Source organism: Strix uralensis, chromosome 13, assembly GCF_047716275.1.
Source record: "Strix uralensis isolate ZFMK-TIS-50842 chromosome 13, bStrUra1, whole genome shotgun sequence".
Taxonomy (NCBI): domain Eukaryota; kingdom Metazoa; phylum Chordata; class Aves; order Strigiformes; family Strigidae; genus Strix; species Strix uralensis.
The window spans coordinates 18,213,867-18,237,802 of NC_133984.1; the positions used below are offsets into that span (position 1 = coordinate 18,213,867).

At 40.1% G+C, this 23,936-nt stretch overlaps 1 protein-coding gene across 4 annotated transcripts in view; it reads left to right on the top strand.

Moving 5' to 3' along the window:
* TENM1 (teneurin transmembrane protein 1) overlaps window positions 1–23,936 on the top strand; it is a 348,074-nt gene that overhangs the window by 311,909 nt on the left and 12,229 nt on the right. For all 4 annotated transcript variants that reach the window (XM_074882528.1, XM_074882531.1, XM_074882530.1 and 1 more), the window contains 5 exons: window positions 4,833–5,199; window positions 7,906–8,416; window positions 13,444–13,616; window positions 15,916–16,151; window positions 22,221–22,517. In XM_074882528.1, the coding sequence (XP_074738629.1) occupies window positions 4,833–5,199; window positions 7,906–8,416; window positions 13,444–13,616; window positions 15,916–16,151; window positions 22,221–22,517 (1,584 nt within the window). The remainder of the gene's footprint in view (window positions 1–4,832; window positions 5,200–7,905; window positions 8,417–13,443; window positions 13,617–15,915; window positions 16,152–22,220; window positions 22,518–23,936) is intronic.

A 23,936-nucleotide genomic window follows, 5' to 3' on the forward strand; every position in this document is an offset into this window, starting at 1 on the left:
GAGACATCCTGTAAAAAGTTCAGGGAAGCAGAACCAGTCTCCTTCAGCCTTGTAAACTACATGCTCTCTCCTAATGGACCACCTGTGTGAGTCCTTCCTTGGAGCCATTTCTTTCCCAGAAGGAAGGAGAAAGAAGGGTTTGAGTGGGAAGAGAGAAAAATGCTGTTTAGAAGGACGTTGTGGTGAGTAAAAGGGTTTGGCCTGGAAACAACACATGAAGTGAGTATAAATAAGAGGAGATGAAAAAACAAAGTTAGCAGCTAAAGAGAAATATGGAAGAGGCTATGGTCAGGTCTGCAAATGCATATCATAGAGCTGAATAAAGGCAAAGGTAGCATAAACAGAAGTGCTCGAAGCTGAGCGGTACAGATAGGAAGTAATCCATCAGTCAGGACTATCAGAAAAATTTTGGCATGAATTTCATGCTACTACATGAAATTGAATCAAAATATACAAGCAATGCATGGCAAGAAATCAAAGCAATGGTGAAGCCTTTTTAGGGATTTATGCAGCTTCTTTTAATCCATGATAAATGAAACTTATCCCATTGAAATTTACCCCCACAACCAAACAGTTAAGCTCTTGAAACTGGTATCTGCAGACAAGGATAAATTTTTCCCTCTTTACTTTTCTTACTTTGATATGAACAGTAGAATTTGTTTGATCCGATTTGTTTAAAATAGTACCAAAAATGCCACAGCCGTAAAATGTCATGCAAAATATGCAGAAAGTTTTAGCCATATGGTCAGAACCAAAAGTGAAACAGGATTCTTCACAAACTAACACTTAAATGTGTGTACATGTGCGGGCGTGTATGTTTAAGAAGTATATGAGTGCAGGCTTTCCTATCAGTGCTACTTTACAAAAAACTCACGCTATTTATTTAGTTGTAAAGATTTGCTGTGGGAAAAATATTTAAATATTTCGAAACCAGATAGGTAGGTAGATAGTTATACAAGCACATGTATATTTTGCAAGAAAGAAACAAAGACAAAAAGTACCATTCAGGTCTGAGAGCTATTTAACTACCTAAATGTAGATCTCCCAGTGAAAATTCATTTAAACTGAAGCCACCTTAGTGCACTTTGTGTTTTCCGGAACACTTGACATGAAAAAATGTATTAGAAAGCTAAACCAGTAGGTGTTAATTTTGCACTTCTCAAACCAGAGATTGATTATTGGATATAGCTGGAGCCTTTATGTTGACAGTTAAATGCTGAATTCCCAGAAAAGTTGACATGTTAATACTTATGTGCAAAAGGTCTCATTGCTCAAGGGTTCACTTGTTTCAGCAGTGATTTCCATTGCATATACTCAGTCTCCTGTGAACCAAACCAGAACTGTCACCTGGAAATTTCAGTCTGTGAGGAGTGTGGGGTACTGAATGCTCCTGAACAAACCTTGTCTGTTTGTTTATAATGGGATAATCGGCAATGCCATTTTTGTACACTGCTCAAAGAAAGAGCCCGTTAAATGTAAGAAAAAGCACTTGCAGTTGGCCCAATTTTGAGTTATAAGAAAAATGTACATATATGGGAGAGGACTTTTTACAGGGTCTTGTAAAGTACTGCTTCAAATTAAGAAGTATATTAACTGATTTAATATTCTAATCCTAACTGAGGTTTTGTCAGGAAAAGCTTTTTAATAGGCACAGTTACATCAGATGAGGATTGAAGTGCTTCTTTGTAATATGTTTATTGGCTTTGAATGAAGCACAACTGATGGTTTGGTCACAGAAACCTGCCAGAGGGCAGCTTGCTTTAAAAGAAAAGAAACAGCCAGTGACTTTTCAAGATAACAGTGAACCTGAGGGTGCAGTTACACTTCAGCTTAAGCTGATTTAGGTGATTAGTTTTTAGCCAACAAACTGTCCTGAACCTGCTCTCTATAGGAGCACATAAACACTGGCCTTGCTGCTGGGGACTGCACTGGGAGAAGGGATGGGGTGGGACTGCAAACCCCAGCTTACATCAGTTTAAGATGCCATGAAACCTCATCCTGACAAGGACAGTGCAGGTTTTTTCTAGATCTGTGAAATTATTCTTCAGATTAGGAATGCTCAGGGGTTTGTATTTGTGTGTATGTTTGATTTTAACTGGCCTATTCACCATTTTTTTCCCCTCCAGTTGCACTAGCATGAGCTTGCAGTGAGCAGCAGCTGGTTTTTGTGCTGCAGTCTCCAGACAGGTACATGCTAGCTGTAATATTTCAACTGGGATTAAACCATTAATACATCCATGACTGCTTTAAACCCCAGAAGGAGAAGCCGTAGCCATACCTTCTGTTAGCTTTGCAGAGCAGAGAGCTAGGCAACAGTTCTGGCATAATAACGAAAATTGTTTAGATGTTCCCAACTAAAATTTTATTTATTTTTACCATAATGCAGCTAGATTTACAGATGTGACCAGTATGAAAACAAATGTTCTTGCAGTTAACAGCTGTGAAGACTAAGCTTTAGACACATTTCTGCAAGTGAAATGGACAGCTGCATAAAAGTTTATTCTATCTCAGTAAACCAAATCAACCTCAAATCAACCAGAGAAAAAGTTGTTTTGGCCCAATCTAGTCCCTGCTTATCTGCAAGGCACCACACATACTTTCACAGTGGGAGGAATTCAAATTATTCACTGGACAGAGGCAGTGTGACTGGTCCACAAAGGAAAACCAGCAAATAAGACATGGCAGGTGCCATGCAGAGTCATTATGGCAAAAATAGATAGTTTCAGCCCAAAGTTTTTATCACTAATAATCTAGTTACGTTTAATCTAAGATTATTTTTACAGCAGAGCACTCTGCGAAGGAGGCTGTTAAAGTTGAAGGTGTCTGTTTCCCATTAAAAATAATCCATTTACTTTGATAGAGCAATCAACTGTTCTGCGTGAAAAGTACATTGCAAGTATTTTTTTTTTCAAGTTTTTCTCAAGATAGCCTTGTAGAGATTTTTATGCTAACTACAGTTTTATTTGGTGTCCCTCTCAGTTGAAGCGTGAGCTAACAGCAGTGTGTAAACCAGCCCTAGCGCAGCGGGTGGAATCCAGGCGGTCACACACACAGAAATCAGCACCGTTATGGGAGAAATCTGTTTCCAACTGTTTCACTACATTTATCATCATTTGGAAGGACTGTACCACCTGGTTCAGAAGAGATCTTGAACCCAATAGCATTAGTCTTAATGCCAGTTACTATGCTGTCTAGTAAAATGGACTGGGCACAAAAAGGAGTTCGATTACTCCATGAGCCTTCATAATTGTGTGGTGCACCATGTAACCACGCAGGACGAGACACGGTAGCCACAATGCCCTCACTTTATTAAAACATCAATTATCAAACCAGCAATGTACTTCTGGAAATGAGATTATTCAGGAAATACTGATGCTTGAGAAAGGGAGAGGCTTGGCCTCCAGCCTGGTTCCTGAGCTGACCCCAGGCAAGCAGGTGGCTTGTGATGGCCGCACACTCCACCATATGTTATTCCTCAGTGCTGAGCATTGTATTAGCATCTGCGGTCTCTACATTCATAGGTCTTCTAATTAGCACAGTGGAAAAATGAGCAAAACCAGCAACAAAATCAGTAAATGAAATAATAGAAGCTTCTGTGACATAGAAAGCATATAAAACTGTTACATTTTAGCCTAGTATTTATTCTTTCCTGATGACTGAAATATTTAGTCCAGAAAAATTCCACTCAGATAAAAGCAGCCATCTCTTCATAAAGGATAACAAACAAAGCATCCTGAGACAGACAAAAATAGACTGTCTTGCAACCTCAGTGGCTCAGTTGTTCTCTGACCTTTCCATAGGCAAGCTACAGTCCAAATTCTCCACTGGCCATTAGCTGGGGAGAGGGACCAGTCTACTCTGTACTCCGTTGTTGTTTCCCAATTCAGCGATCCTGCAGTGCCTACTGAGCTTTCTCAACAGGAGGAGTTTGAAGCTCTTGGCAGTACATGCTACAATCAGCAGCCTACATACTGGTTGTCTTTCAGGCTGACAGGCAACCCCACCTTTAACTGGGAGCACGTTTAATTCCTCCAGATCCTGATGCAACAGGTATCAGATGAGCGAGATCATTCTTCTAGTATTTCCACCAGCGTGGTTTAGAAACTTTGCTTGGTTGGCACTCTCACCTGCATGGAATAAGGCAAAAAGCTAACCTTAAGTATGAAGAATTGACTTAATCCATGACTGAAATACTGAATTTCACAAAGCAAAATCATTATAAGTAATTACAGCTTGGCTACTGTTTCATGTGAAGTGTGATATATTGGTGTATTATTGTTACAAAGAATTAACAAGCTTATATATCTTATGGCATATAAGTCTTATTAACATTTCTTGCTTAGTAAATAAATTGTGGAAATGTGTCGTGCTCTTCTAGTATGTCATTTTCCTTTTGTACTAACAGTCAATTAAAATGTTAGGACATTGACAGCCTCTAACTGTTTTCCACTCTGCCAGTGTTGACTGCAACCTTGAAACAATAACATTCAGACCTGGAAAATTTTCTGGCTGATGTTGCATGACATGAAGTGTGTGTTTTTATTTGCATGACTGCATAAGCATAATAAAGTTCCCACCTTAATGGACTTGTTCAAATACCTCTCAGAGGGTGCTAAATTACATTTCAAATCAAGGTTTGTTCCACACTGGAGCTGGACCTCAGAAAAGAGTGTGCTTGTTGAAACCTTCTGCCAAACCCAGTTGAAGGTACATACTAGAGAAGCAGTGCTGGGTGAATCCACTGAGTGCCTTGATGACATGGTGATCAGAGGTGGTAGAATGAAACAGCCTTACTTCCTTAATCATTCCTTTTTCTTTTTTTTTTTTTCCAGGTGCGATTAGAGTGGCCAACAGACCTCACAGTGAACCCCCTAGACAATTCACTGTATGTCCTGGACAACAACATTGTCCTGCAGATCTCTGAGAACAGGCGTGTACGAATTATTGCAGGGCGCCCCATTCACTGCCAGGTGCCAGGCATCGACCACTTCATCATCAGCAAGGTGGCCATCCATTCAACCCTGGAGTCAGCCAGGGCAATCGCTGTGTCTCACAGTGGCATACTCTACATTGCAGAGACAGATGAAAGAAAGATCAACCGTATACAACAAGTCACAACCAACGGTGAGATCTCTATAATCGCTGGAGCCCCATCAGATTGTGACTGCAAGATTGATCCTAATTGTGACTGTTTTTCAGGTAAGGAGATGCTAGTTGTTTCCTATCTCTTATCTGTTGAGATTCCCTGGCACAGCTGCAGATTAGCAAAGTGACAAGGGGAAGGAGAGACGAGCAATGATTCCGTTTCCTTGGAAAGCCAAAAACCTTATGAGCAGCTCTTTGTGGATTTAATTCATTGGATTCAAAGGCATGAGTCTTCCAGTTGGCCCTGGAGGAGCCTCAGGGTGGCCTTAGCTTTTCCTCTTTTCATACTGAGATTACACACTGTTCAAAATTATCTCCAAATCTGCCTTTCTGTGTCAGCTACATTTGCCCATGTTGAAGGTGGTGCCAGCCCCAATGCAAATTGCACCTAAATGCTACTGGATCATAGAATCATAGAATGATAGAATGGTTTGGGTTGGAAGAGACCTTAAAGATCATCCAGTTCCAACCCCCCTGCCATGGGCAGGGACACCTTCCACTAGACCAGGTTGCTCAAAGCCCCGTCCAACCTGGCCTTGAACACTGCCAGGGAGGGGGCAGCCACAGCTTCTCTGGGGAGCCTGTGCCAGTGTCTCACCACCCTCACAGTGAAGAATTTCTTCCTTATATCTAATCTAAATCTACCCTCTTTCAGTTTAAAACCATTACCCCTCGTCCTATCCCTACACCCCCCAATCAAGAGTCCCTCCCCATCTTTCCTGTAGCCCCTTTAAGTACTGGAAGGCCGCTATAGCGTCTCCCCGGAGCCTTCTCTTCTCCAGGCTGAACAACCCCAACTCTCTCAGCCTGTCCTCATAAGGGAGGTGCTCCAGCCCCTGATCATCTTCATGGCCTCCCCTGGACCTGCTCAAGCAGGTCCATGTCCTTCTGATGTTGGTGCCCCCAGAGCTGGACACAGAACTGCAGGTGTGGTCTCATGAAAGCAGAGTAGAGGGGGAGAATCCCCTCCCTCGACCTGCTGGCCACACTTCTCTTCATGCAGCCCAGGACACAGTTGGCTTTCTGGGCTGCGAGCACACATTGCTGGCTCACAGTCAGTTTTCCATCCACTAATACCCCCAAGTCCTTCTCCGCTGGGCTGCTCTCAATCCACTCCTTGCCCAGCCTGGATTTGTGCTTGGGATTGCCCCAACCCATGTGCAGGACCTTGCCCTTGACCTTGCTGAACTTCATGAGGTTTGCAGGGTCCCACCTCTCCAGCCTGTCCAGGTCCCTCTGGATGGCACATCCCTTCCCTCCAGCGTGTGACCGCACCACACAGCTCGGTGGCGTTGGTGAACTTACTTAGGGTGCACTCGATCCCAATCAGGCAGCCCTTCTCACCAAGAAGAGTACCAAGGTGTTTCACATCAAGTGAAAAACATTAGCATATGCCTTCTCATTGCTTGTGTCGCGCTGCGCAACCAGCAAAATTATGTAAACACCTAATGTTCAGAATTTCTTTTTGTGTTTTAAACTGGACCAGCCAGTGCCAGGCCCTCACTGCACCACTGGACATTCTCAGGCAACACAGCTTCTCTCCCCTGAATGCACTAAGACAGATTGTGGCTTTTTTTTTTTCATAAAAACATATTTCATAATGGGACAAAGGACAGCATTCCCTTATACAGAGGTGTGCAGTATATTGTCATCTTGTCATCTCTAAGAACCACTGTGTTCAGCTTCATAATGTCATCATAATTCTTAAGCCTCTCATTTCAAGTAAAAGGTTAATTACTGACAAGAAAACATTAAGTATGTCAAGAATGGAGAGAAAAAAAAATGTAAATGGTCTTCCAGAGAAGGTGTGTTGCTGACCCAGCATTGTAATGATAATCAAAGCCTCGTGTGCATTGCCAAGTGCTGCCAGCTTCAGTTACAGCTGTGGTAGACCAGTGCTGAAAAGAATCCTGTTCAGGATTCCTACTGAGGGAAACTACCCTCAGTGCTGAAAAATGAAAAACTCTGGCAAATCTAATGATTGTGCCAGGGCTGGGTTGTGAAAGACAGGGTCAGCTTGGCAGAAAGATCAGCTAATTGGTCCATCTCTAAGGAAGCATAGGGTATGCTCAAACTCTCCAGCAAACTTCATTTCTGAGTCAGGAGAAGGGTAGCAGTACAAACAGTAATGTGTTTTTCTCTAAGAGTGAGGTTTAATATGCTTTCTTGCTAGTTACAGAAAATGTTGCTCGTGTAAAGTCATTGTGATATGCAGCCCATGATAATGCAAATATCCTCCTCAAACCTTAAAATACACAAACCAAGTAAATTATCAAGTAATATTGGGAGGGGTGGTTTCTCAAGGTGCTTTTTGGCTATTGTTTTGTTTTCCTGTAATGTTGAGTTTTTAGTAAGTATAAACTAGTCTTTCCTTCAGTGTCATTTTAGCTGAATTACCGGGTTTTATTTTCTCTTTGTTTTATTTATAACACAGTTCTATTTTAACTACATGCCAACAGACAGAAAGTAGGGAATGAAACTTCAGGTGTCTTTTTTTTTTTCTTTCACAATTTTGCCATTAAAGCTTTCCTGAGCAGCAGGGCAAAACTATTGTAAATTAGATAATTTATATTCTTGTTTGTCCTCATTGAGACTAATTTAGAATTGCACCAACCTTAGATAATAGGGATTTAATTAGTTGGAAGAAGATACTGTTTTATTGACCTGTAAATGATACTGAGGAGAAGCAGCGTGTCAGGTTTAGGGGATCAGTTTAAATATGGACATTACAGATTACTAAAATTATCGTTTCTTCTCCAGGTGATGGTGGATATGCCAAAGATGCAAAGCTGAAAGCACCTTCTTCTCTAGCAGTCTCTCCTGATGACACGCTGTATGTAGCAGACCTTGGCAATGTTCGCATCCGTGCAGTCAGCCGAAACAAGGCTCACCTCAGTGACACGAATATGTATGAGATTGCGTCGCCAGCGGACCAAGAACTGTATCAGTTCACCATCAACGGCACCCACCTGCACACGCTCAACCTCATAACGAGGGACTACATTTACAATTTCACCTACAGCGGGGAAGGGGATATCGGCACCATCACCAGCAGCAATGGGAATTCGGTTCACATCCGCAGAGACACGAGTGGGCTGCCCCTGTGGGTCGTGGTGCCGGGGGGCCAGGTGTACTGGCTGACAATAAGCAGCAATGGGGTTCTGAAAAGAGTTTATGCCCAAGGCTACAACCTGGCTCTGATGACATATCCTGGAAACACGGGGCTTTTAGCAACCAAAAGCGATGAAAATGGATGGACAACTGTGTATGAGTAAGTCCATGACATTAAATGCCTCCTGTAAGGAATCCTATTTTAAATGAACATTGAAATTTTTTTAGTCACTTCTAGTAATTTAAAAAGACACCCTGCTACTAACACTGCATGAGAAAGGACAAGTAGTGCTGTTGCACAAGCTTTTACAATGAAACACTACCAGTTCCTACATGCCAAAGCCTGTCATATGTAAAAGCTCTGCATGTAGTGCCCATTAGGTGCAGCAGAAACTGCCTGCAATTATACTTCACTTTCACTTTATTATTGTGAATCTGTTTCTCTAAATGAAAATGTGATTGTGGAATTTTTTGTCGCTAAAGAAGTAGAGGCAAGTTGTGATATGAATCAGGAATGTGCAAAATTCCTGAGGAAGACACAAAGGGGAAAATTAGCATATTCATCAGAGAAGGGAGTGTTGCAAAGGAAATTGAGAATCTCAGTGGAAGGAATATTCAAAGACAAGAGTGAACTTGTCTCTATCAGCAGGGGAAGAGGATATACGATAACAAAAGGGTATGTAATAGCAAAAGGCTGTATATAAGGGGAGTAGAAATAGCCTCGACAACAAGACCTTCAGGAGACCTTTGATGGGACTTCTAAAGAGCAAGACAAGACAGTTAAAGATACAGTCAGAACATCCCAATCTGGTCCCAGAGAGAGAACAACTCAAGAGAAAGTTAATTTTTGATATATAAAGAGGTGTGATGTATCAGGATTTCTCATTATTTATAATTAATTGTCATAATCCCTGCTTAAGGAAGTGACAAGTGATGGATGGAGATCATATGTTAACATTGCAGTACTAGTTTAGAGTCTTCAGGGAGGATAATAATGCCTGCTTTCAGTGGAGCATGGGAGTTCGTGGTCAAAACATAAAATGAAAAGCCATCCAGGTGAGATACGAACATAAGTTCCTGTGTAAGTCACCTGGAGAGGTAGCTGAGTCACCATCATTACAGGTTTATAGAATTATGTTTTCTTAACATGGAAGTAGGATAAAAGCAGAAAAAACTGCTGCCTAGTGCATGGGCTATTTTATTCAATGGGATGTTTTTCCATCCTGTCCTGTATTATTCTGCCAAAGACTAAATTGATAGGGCAGATAGAAGTATAAACCATTAGAGAGGGCCATTTTTGATAGCATGCAGAAAAACAAAACCGTACAAGGCCTTACTGGTTCAGTTCTCATTATCAGGCATCTATCGATACAGATTTAAATTATCTTGCAACAAGACAAAACTCACTGTTGTCCTGGTGCTGTTTAAACACCGTTCTGAGTGTTACCTTTTATAAGCAGAACTGACTTAAAATATATGCTTCTTTTTAATAATTTCAGCACTGAGATTGATCCATTTAAATCCCTACTTGAGGATGGCATCAATCCAGACTATGGACCAATGACACTTCCAAAAAGCTTTTACAGTGGCTCCAAGTCATACCTATTACTTCTTAAAATGCTGAACACCATGCATTGTTGCAGGGCCTTGATTGTTAGAGCATGTTAGAGGGGATTTTTTTTAGTCATGTGCTTCTCAATGTCTATATTCTTACTCTGTCCCACGGACACTGAGTGTAAACCATTTCACACAGTTATTTCTTGTTCCTGTTGTCTTCTGGAGAGTTGTTTGTTAAAGTATGACTCAAGCATAGTAAGATCTTTTAAAGGACTCACCTGCTTGCAAGTGCCTCCCATTGTATGTAATATAGATTTCTTCATAAAGAAATACCTCTGCCTTGGAAAGGTTGATATGATGTATACGATTTACACAAAGAAATTTTGTTAAATTAAACAGTTTTTCATACTCTCACAGCTTTAACTGCAGGCTAGGTAACACTGTCCTTACTGATGCTTCGAGTTGTCCAGACTTTGCATGACCACGTACTTCTGCCAGTATAGATCAGGCAGTAGAAACTAACAGAATTACAATTGTTAGCATTACAAAAACAACAGCAAAATTAAATAGTGAAGTTGTATCATTAATATTTATGTTCAGTCCAATATTCTAAGTCATCTTCATAATATATTACAGATTCCTGAATGGCTGATACGCAGAATGTCACCCAATCTGCTGCAGTCAGAGGCGTAGTTGAGTATAATCAGCGCTGTGCTGAGTAGATGTGCCTTCAGGAGATGCTGCTCACCTTCTGCCATAATAGGTCATGGGGCGTGATGGTCCTTTGTTATCCTTTAACCAGACATTATTTTCCAGACAGGTCACATTCTGAACTGACATCTGATTTCAGTTTGAAAATTAGATTTTTTTGAAGGGGTTATGAACATAGTATTGGAGCTAAGAGAATTATCATATAAGCAACTTTCAAATTGCTTGGAATCATCTTCTCTGTTTAAGCCAGATTTGCATTCACATCCAAAAGTTCAACCTATGGCACGGTCAAGCTGAAATGGGGATGAGTTTGTTTAACAACACGTATCACACATACTTGGGAATATGAGCAAAGATAATGAACTGTTCAGAACATCTACCTATGTGTCAGATTCACTCACAGAGGGAAATTATTAAGAGGTCTACAAAAGTACTTGTCATCCATCTACTCTAATCTGATGGAATGGAAGTACTGAAAGAGCTCTTGCATAAAATTATAGCTAATGTACAATTTTCAGTCATCTAGATTTTTTTAATATTGTATCATTAAAGCTGTAAAAGGGGAGGGGGAGCACTGGGCCTCTATTAAATCAAGGACAAGAAAACACCTGCAAGAAACGACTCTCTCTGAAAAAATTAATTAGACCGCTTTCCATTAGAAATGATATAACTCTTAACTGTGCTACACATAGAAATGCAAATGGATTGTGAAGCTATATCCCCAAGTGTGCATTTCAAATATTGGTGAGCACTTCCTCATGTGAGTACTGAAATCAATGCAATTATTTGCATGATTAAATGGTCACTGACATGATTAACAGTGGCATAACGGGGCCCCAAATTAACATTAAGAAATATGTCATGATTCTGCCCCTATTAGTATGGGTAGGACATTGCTCTGCAGGAACTGAGTCCCAGTGTGCTACTATTCATCATGTGAAAGGTGGCAGAACCTGTCCTCAAAGGGTTGGGTTTCTTGAAGCAATCTGGAATTAAAAAAACCCTTTAGATGGTTATGCTGTGGAATTGTTACTGAGGCACTAATCTGCATGTTCTCCTTGAAGTCAGTGGGACCATCTAGATGAGTAAGAGTCCACTGGCATATGCTCGAGTCTCGTTATAATCCAGTAACAGTTTATCCCATTTTCAGCTACACAGGGAGTTTTGTATCTCAGCAGCAGCACTGTCAGCAGCAAAACTGGATCCTTAGTGAAGATGGATCCTGAGTCTTGTGCACAAGTACATTCCAATAAACTGGCTGCATTTACGCCATAAAAATGCATGATCTGGGGATTTTTCTATGGTGCAGTAGCAAATCCAAATCACCTAGCAAGCTGTCATATCTGTTTGATCAAGCAGTAAATGAAATATAACTGCCCAATGTTCATGGAGTTTTCTAATGATGTAAAGTAGTGACCTGAGTCAATTTTAATCGCTGGGTGTGGCACCCAATCAATTTGCATAGAACCGGCATAAGGGTAGAATGTAAGTAAGTTGCATGATGTATGTAAGGGCAGTGGGAGGTGAAAGAGAGAGATATTACATTGTATTTAACATTTGATTAATTTATCAAAAAACCACAAGATGGTCACTAGTTCATTCTCCCATGTTTCATTTGAAAAGAACAGTTGCTCTATTTTTCTTTCTTATATTGGGGGAAGAGAAAAAATCCTGATTTTTTTCGCCAACAGTTCTTGTGACATATAGATTTTGTCTGACTAATTAGGGGGAGATAAAGATCCTAAGAAAATGATGCCAACACATTAAAGTGAAGGACATAGCCAGATCGTCTGCTGATGTGAATTGGAAGAGCTCCATTGGAGGCAGTGGAGCTTTGCCAGTTGAAACACCAGCTGAGAATATGTTTTGTCAATGAGAGGAGACAGTTAATAAAACATGAAAACTTAATTATGCTTTCCTACCTGCACAAATAGGTTTCTATTTTATGAATATGAGTTGGTTTTACTCATGCAAATACATCTGCGTTATCAGTGAGGTGTCTTGGATGAATAAAAATGTGTGAGCATCAATAAGGTTTTTGGGAGGCATTAATACGAAACAGTGTCAAGCACCAAGCAATGTTCTGCATTGTTTTCCATGTGAACCATCAGAAAGAACAAATATATCTGTAGAACTGAAAAGACCTGTTAGAAACACTGCTCCAGAGCTTTTGAATTAATTATTGACTTTTTCATAACATGACCCAATTCACATAAAGTACCTTAAACTAAAAGAATTCCTTTAGCACTGATACAATTTAGGTGAACTAAACTGTGGTGCTCTAGATTCTGGTGCTGTTACTTGTGATGAGAAGTTCCTGCTGTTTTGAGTAGTCCCATGGGAAACGTAACACAAGAGTAAAAACCATGTAGGCAACTTAATCGCTGGAGATTTCAATCTAATTTTATTGCTATTGTTACGCTTTCGGTCCCCTTTTTAAATTCACCATTCATATTATGTACTTAACACATCAGCAACAACAGGCAGTTCTTAAGTGTTGCAGAATCTAAGAACTGGTTTTATTTAAACTTACGGGTAAGAAAACGGCTTTTTGGGGGGTGAGTTGGTTGCCTGACTGCCGAGTGACCTCCAGTGGCCTCCCTCCTGTATCACATCCCAGCGGGTGAAACCCCGACCGTCTGTGCGCAGCACTGAAACCTCTGGCAGAAGCTCAATGCTGTAGGTAGCATCTCATACTATTCCCAGTTGAATTTTACCCAGTACCACTGAAAGAGAGTCTAAGCAGGAATTTGGATTAGGGAATGAATGCGTTTCGAGTGAATTAATGGACCAATTCTTACCTTTTTACTTATTGCACAGTGACAATGCTTCTTACTTTTTTCCCCTTTTTTTCTCTTAGGAGTATCCACAAGACAATAGTGATGTATTTTCATGGCTCTTTAACATCATGTCTTGCAGGTATGACTCCGATGGCCATCTGACCAACGCGACCTTCCCAACCGGGGAAGTCAGCAGTTTTCACAGCGATGTCGAGAAACTAACAAGAGTGGAACTTGATACTTCAAACAGAGAGAATGTGATCACAGCCACAAACTTCTCAGCTACCTCTACAGTATATACTTTAAAACAAGGTAATTAAAGCATTTCTGTTACTTCTTCCCTAATCATTACGTTTCAAACCATAGACATTATTGCATTCTTAACTGTTTGCCAGAAAAAGACATTAGAATTGTTTCTTTCTTACTTCAGTGCAAATAGCTAGATACTACTTATAATTCTCCTGGGGTACCAATTAGAAACAAACCACAAGTGAATTCTTTTCCTCCTAAAAGAGTCCCATGGATAGATTCTCATTATTGCAGTCTCCAATGTCTCTAGGCTTTACATGCTACTTTCTACTTCAGTATCTGAAGGACTTAGACTGACCTATAATACACTGAGCTTTGTTATTCTGAGAAAAACTGCCCAGAATTACATGCTCCACTGACGTTTTAGCACTGAAATGCCTTGTTTGGCCAGTGCTGTGAATTCCTTCTGGTAGTGCTGTGTCCTGGTGACAGCACTCGTAGGAAGGAGGAAAGGATGACCCACCTCTCCTGATGATTGCCTTGGGGATGAGATTTTGACTCAAGCCCTGTAGATACCACAGTATTTCAGGCTATGTCATATGTCTTGAGAAGAATTTACTCTCTGCCTAATGGAGGTGTCCCAGTGTCCTCCTCCAGATTTTGCAGATTTGTCACCATAGTTCTGGTTTTATATAGTTTAATTGATCTGGGTTTTTTTCTCCTTGTTGATTTTTTTGTTGTCAGTGCATTGCTCGGGCTTTGAGAGAGCAAGTGCTGGGAAACAGCTCTCTTGATTTCCTTCCAGGTCTGCTATAGAAAAGCTTTGTAACTCTGAGCAAATCACAGAATTTTTCTTCCTCTCAACTTCTGATCTATAAGAAAAAAAATTGGAAGAACTCACCTCACAAGACACTCACTCATTTCTCTTCAACTATTGTATTGCAGAGACAGCACTGAATAAGTGGAAATAATATACTATATTGTTGTATTGCCTGATAGGCTTTGTCCAAGTGACCCCATCTGCTTTCTCCATAATCTATTTGACTGCCTTATTGTATGTCTGCCCTTAAATCTGAAACTCCTAAAAGTTGGTATGTTACCAAATTCTGTCTCAGGAAAGTACTAGCACACTGCCCTATAGGCAGTGCCAGAAATGAACAGCTGTAGTTATTATTATACCTATCATATTTATGAATTCATATAATTTGCATATTTCCATATCTCTGAAACTATCACGAAGTACCCTGTGAACAACCAATCAGACATGGTATTCTTATATATGAGTCACCAAGTGTCTTTTAATGTAACGCCTATTATCTTCACTTTCTGACATACCCAACTCTTCCACATATTCATATCTAAAGAGCTGGACCAGTTACTCCTGTGTGGACCAGCTTAAAAAAAAGGATGCGTTTCATAGTACCTAGCTGGTATGACTTCAATTGCATTTTAAGGGTGAGACTTTTGCTTTGTCTCTTAGCACTAAACATTCAGACTCATGATCGAGTTGCCCCCTGGCAGCTGAGCCCAGTAACCTCCTGCCTGAGCAAATGCAAGGCGATGTGGCACAGCTCTGCCTGAAGTGGAGGAATTACAGTGCCCAGGCGAGGGAAGGGGAGCGTGCGGTGGTCTTTGTGTCCTTTCAGTGGAGACCTGGACCCTCCGCGTGCTTCTGGCAGTTTTGGGCAGGGGGAGGAGGCTGTGCTAGGTCATCGCAGCTGGCCTCAACAGCCCTCTGCGGCACAGTCCTGAGCTTCTGGAGCTGCTCGCTGTGCCACCATTGCTGACCCATTCATTTTTCTGCCAACGACCACTTCCCAGTGGGTCTCTTGCACCAGACTTCAGGCTCGTGGCTGACTGTCACTGTGCCTCCACCCCAGGGTCCTGCTGCTAATGGGGAAGAGGAGGAGGTTTTAGTACAGCGATACAGGGAAAAGGGACAGAATGGGAGACTGGCCATCATCCTAGACATTTTGAAAACGGCTTTCATGCCTGACCTCAGATATTCATTGCAGTCGTTCAAGCAGTACACTGTCCTGTTAAGAGATCCCAACATGCTAAAATCATCAGAATTTCAGTGGTCAAAACCCAGCCTATCAGCTTCATACTTCTAAGCTGAAAGCAAAAACTCTTTATTCCTGCTGCAGGAAACCTTCACAATGAAATCATCAGGCCAAATGTAATAAAAAGCTCTTTAGACATGGGAAGGCCTGGAGGTTTGGGTTGCAAAAATCACACTGCAGTCGGTGTATATTCAGCTGTCTGTCACCTAGGGACAAACAAAGCCCTGTTGCACCTAACATTTGCTTTATAAATCTGGAGATCTGATCTCTGTTCCCTGTTTGTGGTTGTTTTTCGACAGATAACACCCAGAATATCTACCGGGTCAGCCCAGATGGGTCTCTGAGAGTCACCTTTGCCAGTGGAATGGAAATCACGCTTAACACAGAGCCTCATATTCTAGCAGGGGTTGTCAGCCCCACTTTAGGGAAGTGCAATATCTCCCTTCCTGGAGAGCATAACTCAAATCTCATTGAATGGAGACAAAGGAGGGAGCAGACCAAAGGCAATATCTCCACGTTTGAGAGAAGGCTAAGGGTAAGGCTTCCTCTTGTGTAAAGTGCAGTGTTGCCTTTGAAAGCCATTGAACTAAAATCATGTTGAAATGTTCTACTTTGTAAGAAGAGCAGTGGAAAGTTTGTATCAATGGTGGGCCCCAGCCATGAATTTCAAAACCAAACTCCTCCAACAGTCAAAGGGTTGTTTGATCTCTGTTTGATTTTGGTTGTGAGACTTGACCTCAAGTCATAATTACTTTTTTTCTCCTTCTTCTTTTTCAACTAAGAATTTAATTGTGGCTTTGGAAGAAGCTGTGAGCAAAGGACGATGCGTAGTTACTCTGCCACAGCAGCAGAGTTGGAGCCCCATTCTGCCTCTCTTAGATCTATCAACCCTCTTTCTTCTGGGGAAAATAGCAGGTGCCAGCCTCTGCCTGGGCAGAGGTTCTCGCAGGGCACAACTTGGGTGTCCTGGCCAGCACATCTCCTGCAAGCCAGGGTGATGTAGAGCCTCCCTTTGTATCCAGACAGGCTGTGTACTCTGCCCTCTACCACATGCTCTCAAACCCCCTCACTCCCTCTGGCTGGGTTACACTGTGGCTCTAATAAAGAATTACTTTAACATTGCATCCATGGTTTATTTTTATCTGTGAGGAGAACTCACAGATTACAATGACAGATGGTCAACATTCAGCATTTAATTAGGTAACACTAAGGCTCAAAGAGACTGCTACCTTGCAGAACAGGTTTTTTTACAAAATCAGTTCTGTTTTTCACATGAATACCCCTTAAAATGCCTGTACCAGTAGTACAACTGGGAATTTTGGCCTTAAAAATACTGCATTGTTAACTACAACCTTTCTGGATAGGTATTATCCCTGAAGGTACATCTGTTAGCTCTGAAAATACAGACATGGTTATTAAATCTCTGGATTGTCTTTTGGTTATGAAATACTCTATATTTTTTAAAGCGTATAATCTGTTTGGTTTTCAACTGCTCTGATCAATCAAAAACACAAGACTTGGATAATCTGGACAGACTGGCCACTGCATGTGAAACACCTGTTTGAAAGGACATCTTTCAGACTGGACAGCTGCAGTTACTTTTTTAGGATCTTGCAAGTACAAAAAACCTTTGTTTCATTTTTCTTACCCATCTTCTGACTGCCTCCTCTCTAGCATGGTGTGAGTCCTCATAGCCCTGTCTAGGGAGGCAACTGTACTTATTACAGAGGCAAACATGTTAAGATGGCAGGATCCAAACTATGGCGTCCATGGATCATGTTACCTAAACAATTGATTTTTGTGTGATTTTGTGCTTAAACAACTGTATGGCACTTTTTTCTTTAAGGTAATAAAATCTTAAACAGAAAGGGTGTAGTCAGTCATCTCTTCTGCTTACATTGCCAGGGTCAAGTTGTTCATGACAATTATATTTAATAAAAGCACTTCATCCTGCACAGTTTTCCTATTATGCAATTTATATTTTCTATTGTTAAAATTGATTGCATGTTCTTTCAACTCATTTTTAGTTGCTTCTGCATGATCCTTAATATTGCCTGCCAAAAAAGGGAGGAAATTCACAAATTGGTCAGAATTAAATGGATTCTGGCTGGAGGCATAAAATGTTCATTGAAATACTGCAACACTGAAGCTATCCAGAGCTCAGCTGATTGACCTGCCTATGGATCAGTCTGCTGGTGGATAGAACCACTCATGTACTTCTCTTTCTCCTCCTTCACTTTCAGCCAGTGAGAGAATGGAAGGTGAAGGTGAAGCGTAAGAATGATTTTGATGTGTTGCTGTCTTATATTGTCTGTCCTTTCAAAAGTATGCACTAGCATCACAGCAGTTGACCATTGCATTGTTATTTCTGTAAATTATGTCTTTTTATACCTACCCAAGATCAAGGGGGCTTATGGATTGTCCCTGCCTGCTCAGAAGGAGAAGTCAGCTGCCTGTATTACAGTGTTTTCCCCTCCCTTGACTGTACTGAGCTCTAGGACCATCTGTCTGAAGGCTGTCAGGGCAAGGCTGGAAGGAACCTGGTGGAATAGCACATTAAATGAGGATTTGACAGTGGAAAGGAGAAGAAATATTGTGCGCATAGGATACACCATGTAAACAGACACAAGAGAAAGGGACAAAATGGACTATTGAGGCTGCCAATAATAAGGACTGTGGAGGATAGGTGAAATATATGGGTCCTAAGTTCAGCTTTAGCAGTGAGAAGTTTGCATGGGGTGCTGCTGGAGTGGGGAGTCAGTGGAGGTGGAAGAAGCTGGAACAGTTCAGCTGGCGAGGAAGGCAAAGGAGCGGCAGAATTTATCCAGAGACAGCTATCTTTCCTTGGTGATTAAAGGAAATATGCAGGACAGCAGGACCAAAAATACCATCATAAAGCGTGTTTGAAGCAGTACACCAAATAATGAAAGGGATTTAAGACTTACTGTTGACAGATCCTTGAGTACTGCTGGAGAAAAAAAATGTAGCATCATTAGAAGCCCTTATGCTGGATGAAGTTCTGGTGAGACATTCTGAAAACTTCTAGTGAGTTATATTTTAAAAAGAAAGTTTTTAAACACTTAATATGCCATGACTCGCATAATAGGAAGTGTGTTAGAAAGCTTGCAATGTAGGGCAGAAAGAACTATGCTGAACTTTGAAAATATATGTAAAAAAAAAAAGCTCTGGGGATTGGACGAGTTCTCAGTGGAAATGAACAGACTTGCAGGAGCCCTCAGTTAAAGAAAAAAACAGCACAATGGAAAAGTTTTCTAAGGAAAAAAAAAGCATAGAAATGAGGTTTAAAGATGTTACTTAGAGATCAGTTCTGATACTGTCATTGAAACAAACAGCTTTGAGTGCTAAGAGGTATAAATTAGAAGGCAGGTAACTGGGGATGAGGTAAAAGATGACCTAGTTGAGAAGAAGAAAGCTTTTCCTTCTCTACCTGGTCTTAACATTTTTAATTCTTAATAGCAATTAGCAGCCATCTTGAAAGCATGTCACTCTATTACTGTTATTTCCAGTTTTGGAAAGAGGCCACTCTTAGCACGTTCTGAATAATGCTGTATACATTGTGTTTCAAAAAGTGAGATTTTTGCATGGTGCGGATTCCCTGCTCTAGAAATAGAGCAGAAGTGAATAAGTTAACTGGAATGCTAGAACAGAAATCTAACTTTGTCTCAGTATCTAAATCAATGTGGGAAACAGGAATTAATCACAGGTTTCCTTTAAGTGCAGAACCGCCTGCCCTGCCTGGTGCTTCCTGAAAGTATATAAAACAGTCTGTAGGCATGTATGCCTTTTATATTAATAATAAATCTATGTACAATCAGGCATTTTAACATCAATCTTAATCTAGCAAGACTTCTTTTTTATCAATTAAACTGCTATTGTAATTGACTTCTAAAAATGAAGCAAAGGCTGTTGTTAAAACCAACGAGCATGATGCATAGTAATATACTGATTAGAATGCAACTCGGTTCCCTCCTGTCTTTTGCATAACTTAGAAGAACTTGGCATTGGATGCAGTCCAGGTTTTATAACTGAATATCTACAAAATTGAAAATTGAATGCTTGGCCAGTCTTACTTATTTTTGCCTTTTTTTTTTTTTTTAATAACAAAAAAGGAAGTAACTCACTGGCCTCAGTTCAAAAGTCCTGCAGATACAGGCTTTGACAGCTATGTTTATTATTGCATTTAGCAAATTATCTCCTTTTATTTACCATTCTTAAAGCAAGTTCTAATGACAGGACCAAATCCTCTGCCAGTGTGTGTCAGTTTACATTGACTCAAATCAAAACACAGACAAAGAAATAATACAATCATCTCATCTGATTTACACATTATCAGACAGTTTAGGTTTGAGAATGAAAGTCAGGAGAAGTGCACATTTATGTGATTATTTACACTGGAAAATTTCTAGCTATAAAACTAATGGAAGTAGAGTCAACGAATGTTTAAAACTGTATAATAAATATATCTTTTTATGCACTACTAACGTTATTGTTATTGAAGTCAGATGAATTTTCTCCCTATTTTCATAAGCTGAAATCCTGACCTGACATTGCTTTCAGAAATCAGTTTTCCCTGGCTTGTAACAGAACACGAGCTCCAGCCTCTCACGGAGGCTACTTACTACGTTCTATGTATATTAGAGGAGTCATCTTTAAGAAGCCAGTGGGATTTGAAACCAGCTTTTCAGTGACAACGTTGAAATGAGGCCTGCTACCCATGTATCGTCCTGCCTTGCATTGGGAAGGGTGTTAAATTTAACTTAAATCTAATATAAGAAAGTAAACAAATGAGGCATAAAATGTGGAATATAAGGGAAGTAATGGCATCCACCCAAACCTTACCTTAACTCTGAGAGCTTTCAAATACTTCTGCTATTCATTTCACTGCTAATTCTGCCTCTGTTTGGATTTTTTTCTTATTTGTTGTATCATCCCTGAAACTTAGATTGCAAGCAATTTGTATTCAAGACTTTCCTTTCTCCTAACTGCATTCTACAATAATAATAATAATAGCAATAAGAATATTAAATATGTACATAGACAGTAAATGAATATGAGCCAGGGTATATCCCCTGCTTGTTTTTCATTTATTTTACCACCAAGAGGGTTTGTTTGCAGAAATTGCAAGAAGTTTGTAAAGAAATATATTATAATACACATAATCCATCAGACTTGTATACAAGCAAATATAGTTGAACTAGGCATCACGTTTTACTTGGGCTCCTTAACTATCATTAGAGCATAAATTGTAATAGTTACAGCAGTCTACAGGGGTATATAGGTATTTTACAGCTATTGTAAATGAACACTATTAAAGTTAGACATGTGTGTATATAAAACCCCAGGAATGGTAGTTCAAGAAAGAACACCTGCTTCTTCTAGATTTTCAAATTATTTTGTATCTAAAAACAGAAAGGGGTAAGAAAAAAAATATTCTTTCTAATCACTGCCACCATATGATCCCAGCTTGAATTATTAAACAGGTATTCTTAACCATTTATTTTACGGCTACGCCTCCAGGTCTCAGGGAGGAGCAAGCACTGTGCTGTGCTAACACCTGCACTGACATCGTCTCTGCTCTAAGGACTTTATTAATTGGAATAGAGTAAGACAAGTGATTAGGTAAAATGCAGTAGATTAATACGAGCACACTGAACATTGATCTGAAGAACACAAGTCAATGAACAATGTCTTATGGTTCCCTAAATTATATCTCCGATTTAAATGGAGTTTAGTGGTGATTGCCCAGTGACTGAATGATGTAAGGAGGTAGATGATGAAAGCACTGGATAAATATATTTTGTCTTCATGAATCTGGCTCAGCTTTGAATGTGATTTCAAACTGAGAATTGTGCCTCCCCTCTGCATTTTCCTGTTGGACCATAAATGTTAATGGATCATAGCACAGTCGCTCTGTTTGTCTGTCGGACACAGTGAGTTTAACAAATGTTGCAGGTCCCAAGCATGGCGAGAGAGCTGCAACAAGGAATATGGCTGGCACCAGGCACGGCTGCCGCTGGCTTTCACAAACTGCGGGAGCAGGGTGGTTTTGTGAAGAAGTATGAGGACGCTGGTGAGCAGGGTCTTCAGGAGCTGCAAGCACAGCTCTTCCCTTTGCGGCATTAGTACGTGACCTGACGTGGGCTATCCCAGAGCAGTAGCTGACCTGTCAACATTAACGGAGTTTAAGAGAGAGGATGTGAGATAGGATATCTTTGTTAATTTGTGGGCTTAACTACACATCTTCAGCTGGAATTGAAAAGTCCGTCCACAGACAGTTGAAAGCTAAGAAGAAAGAAGAAAAACTTAGGAAAAGGTAAGAGCGGAGGTGAGGGTTTAACACATGAAAATAGGAAGCATCCTGTAATGCAAAGTAGAATAACACTGAGTGCAAGCAGCATTTTGTTTCTTGGTCCTCCTATTTCTCATCTGAATATTTTTCTATTTTCTTGTCCTTAAGAAGACGTAAATTCGCCATCATAATGTTAAACCACTGCACATTTTGATTAGAGCTGACACAGAAATGTTTGTGCTGTGTGTAATTAAGATGCATTGTTTTCTTACCTTACTGTATCTTTGTGTTTAGGCCCACAACAGAAACCTGCTCTCCATTGACTTCGATCATGTAACCAGAACAGGAAAGATTTATGATGATCATCGAAAATTCACTCTTCGGATTATGTATGACCAGACAGGACGCCCAATTTTGTGGTCACCCATCAGCAAGTACAATGAGGTCAATATCACTTATTCACATTCTGGATTAGTCACCTATATCCAAAGAGGAACCTGGACTGAGAAAATGGAGTATGATCCAAGTGGGAACATAATTTCCAGAACATGGGCAGATGGTAAAATATGGAGTTACACATATTTAGAAAAGGTAAATCATTTTAAAAGTGGATTGTTGTACCAAGGCAAAAATATTTGTTTTGATATAGATATTACATTGTGAACTATGTTATAATGCTATCTCTTGCAAGAGTATTTAAGACTTTTTAAACAGAAAACACATACAATTACATCACTAGATAAAAATATCTCTGGACTTGCTTGGACCTACATGTCACCAGTTTAAACCTGCCATAGTTTAGTTCTGAAGAAAGTTATTAACACCTCAGATTTGTTTAATTGGTTCTTGGTCTCAGTCCAAGGTCAGGTGAACAAAGGCAGTCTCACTGCTGACAAACATGTTGCTACTCTGTATAACACAGTCAAAAATACAACAGCCACTGAAAGGGATCTTTTTGCTCCCACAAACACAGTTCTTTTAAGCCAAAATTATTAGCCAGTGAGTGCAAACTTGCACCTATTCAATGCTGCACTGTAAAAAAGGGATTGATCCTTTGAGGAGAAGGATTACTTCAGTATTTATGAGGGCCATTTGAGGGGGAAACATTAATATGAAATGAGTTATTGCTCTGCTTTTATAGGACTCAGTGTCTAAATTGCCTGAGGATTGTAATTTTCATTTATGTCTATAGGTAATGGTCACAAAATGGGGGAATAAGTGTTGTACAGACTAAGAAAGAGCAGCATCTCCTTCATCTGTAGAAGCATCTCATTTGGTCTTGTCTCAAAACCAAAAAGCCAATCTGTATTTTTAAAGCTTTCAGAACTTTGTTTGAAAATGTATTCAAACAGCATCCCTTTAACCTTTTTTTTTTTTAGATAGCAACACCTTGGACTATCCAATATACGTTGAGTTTGCAGAACATTTTCTCTGAACCTGTTAACCACAGGGAAAGGCTAGGAAGGGACAGGTGAGGTAAAACTGATAGGGGGTATTACACGCAGGAAATCCAATGACTTTGAAGTTATTTATGTATTAAAAGTTCCAAATGTGTACTTTTAAGATAAACTTTGCTGTACTTATTTTGAATGTATTTAAGCTTGATCCTTAAAAAAACTTAGCCCTAACCCAGAGAAAAAAACGACTGAGACTAGAGAACGCATAAAAATGTGATTCCTTCCTTGTCTGCATGCAGTATGGTTCTTGCACATGTTAACAAGATTGGCAAACCCTAGAAGCTTCAGAAGTTTGGTTCAGATAAATTTGTCAGGGCTTCTTTTGTCTGCATGCTCTTATGCAAATTTCAAGTAAACCAGCATTTAGTACAGCTTTCAAATATTTGGGCAATATGCCTTTTGGAGGAATTCTTTATTTTTTCTTTGGGCCTAATGGACTGTAATTTTGGAAAGATGTGTGTTTCTTATCTTTCCAAACCACTTTGTCTGTTCTTAGTTTATGATGAGCTTATAAATAAAGTAATATAACTTCGAACTGTTATTCTGAAATTCT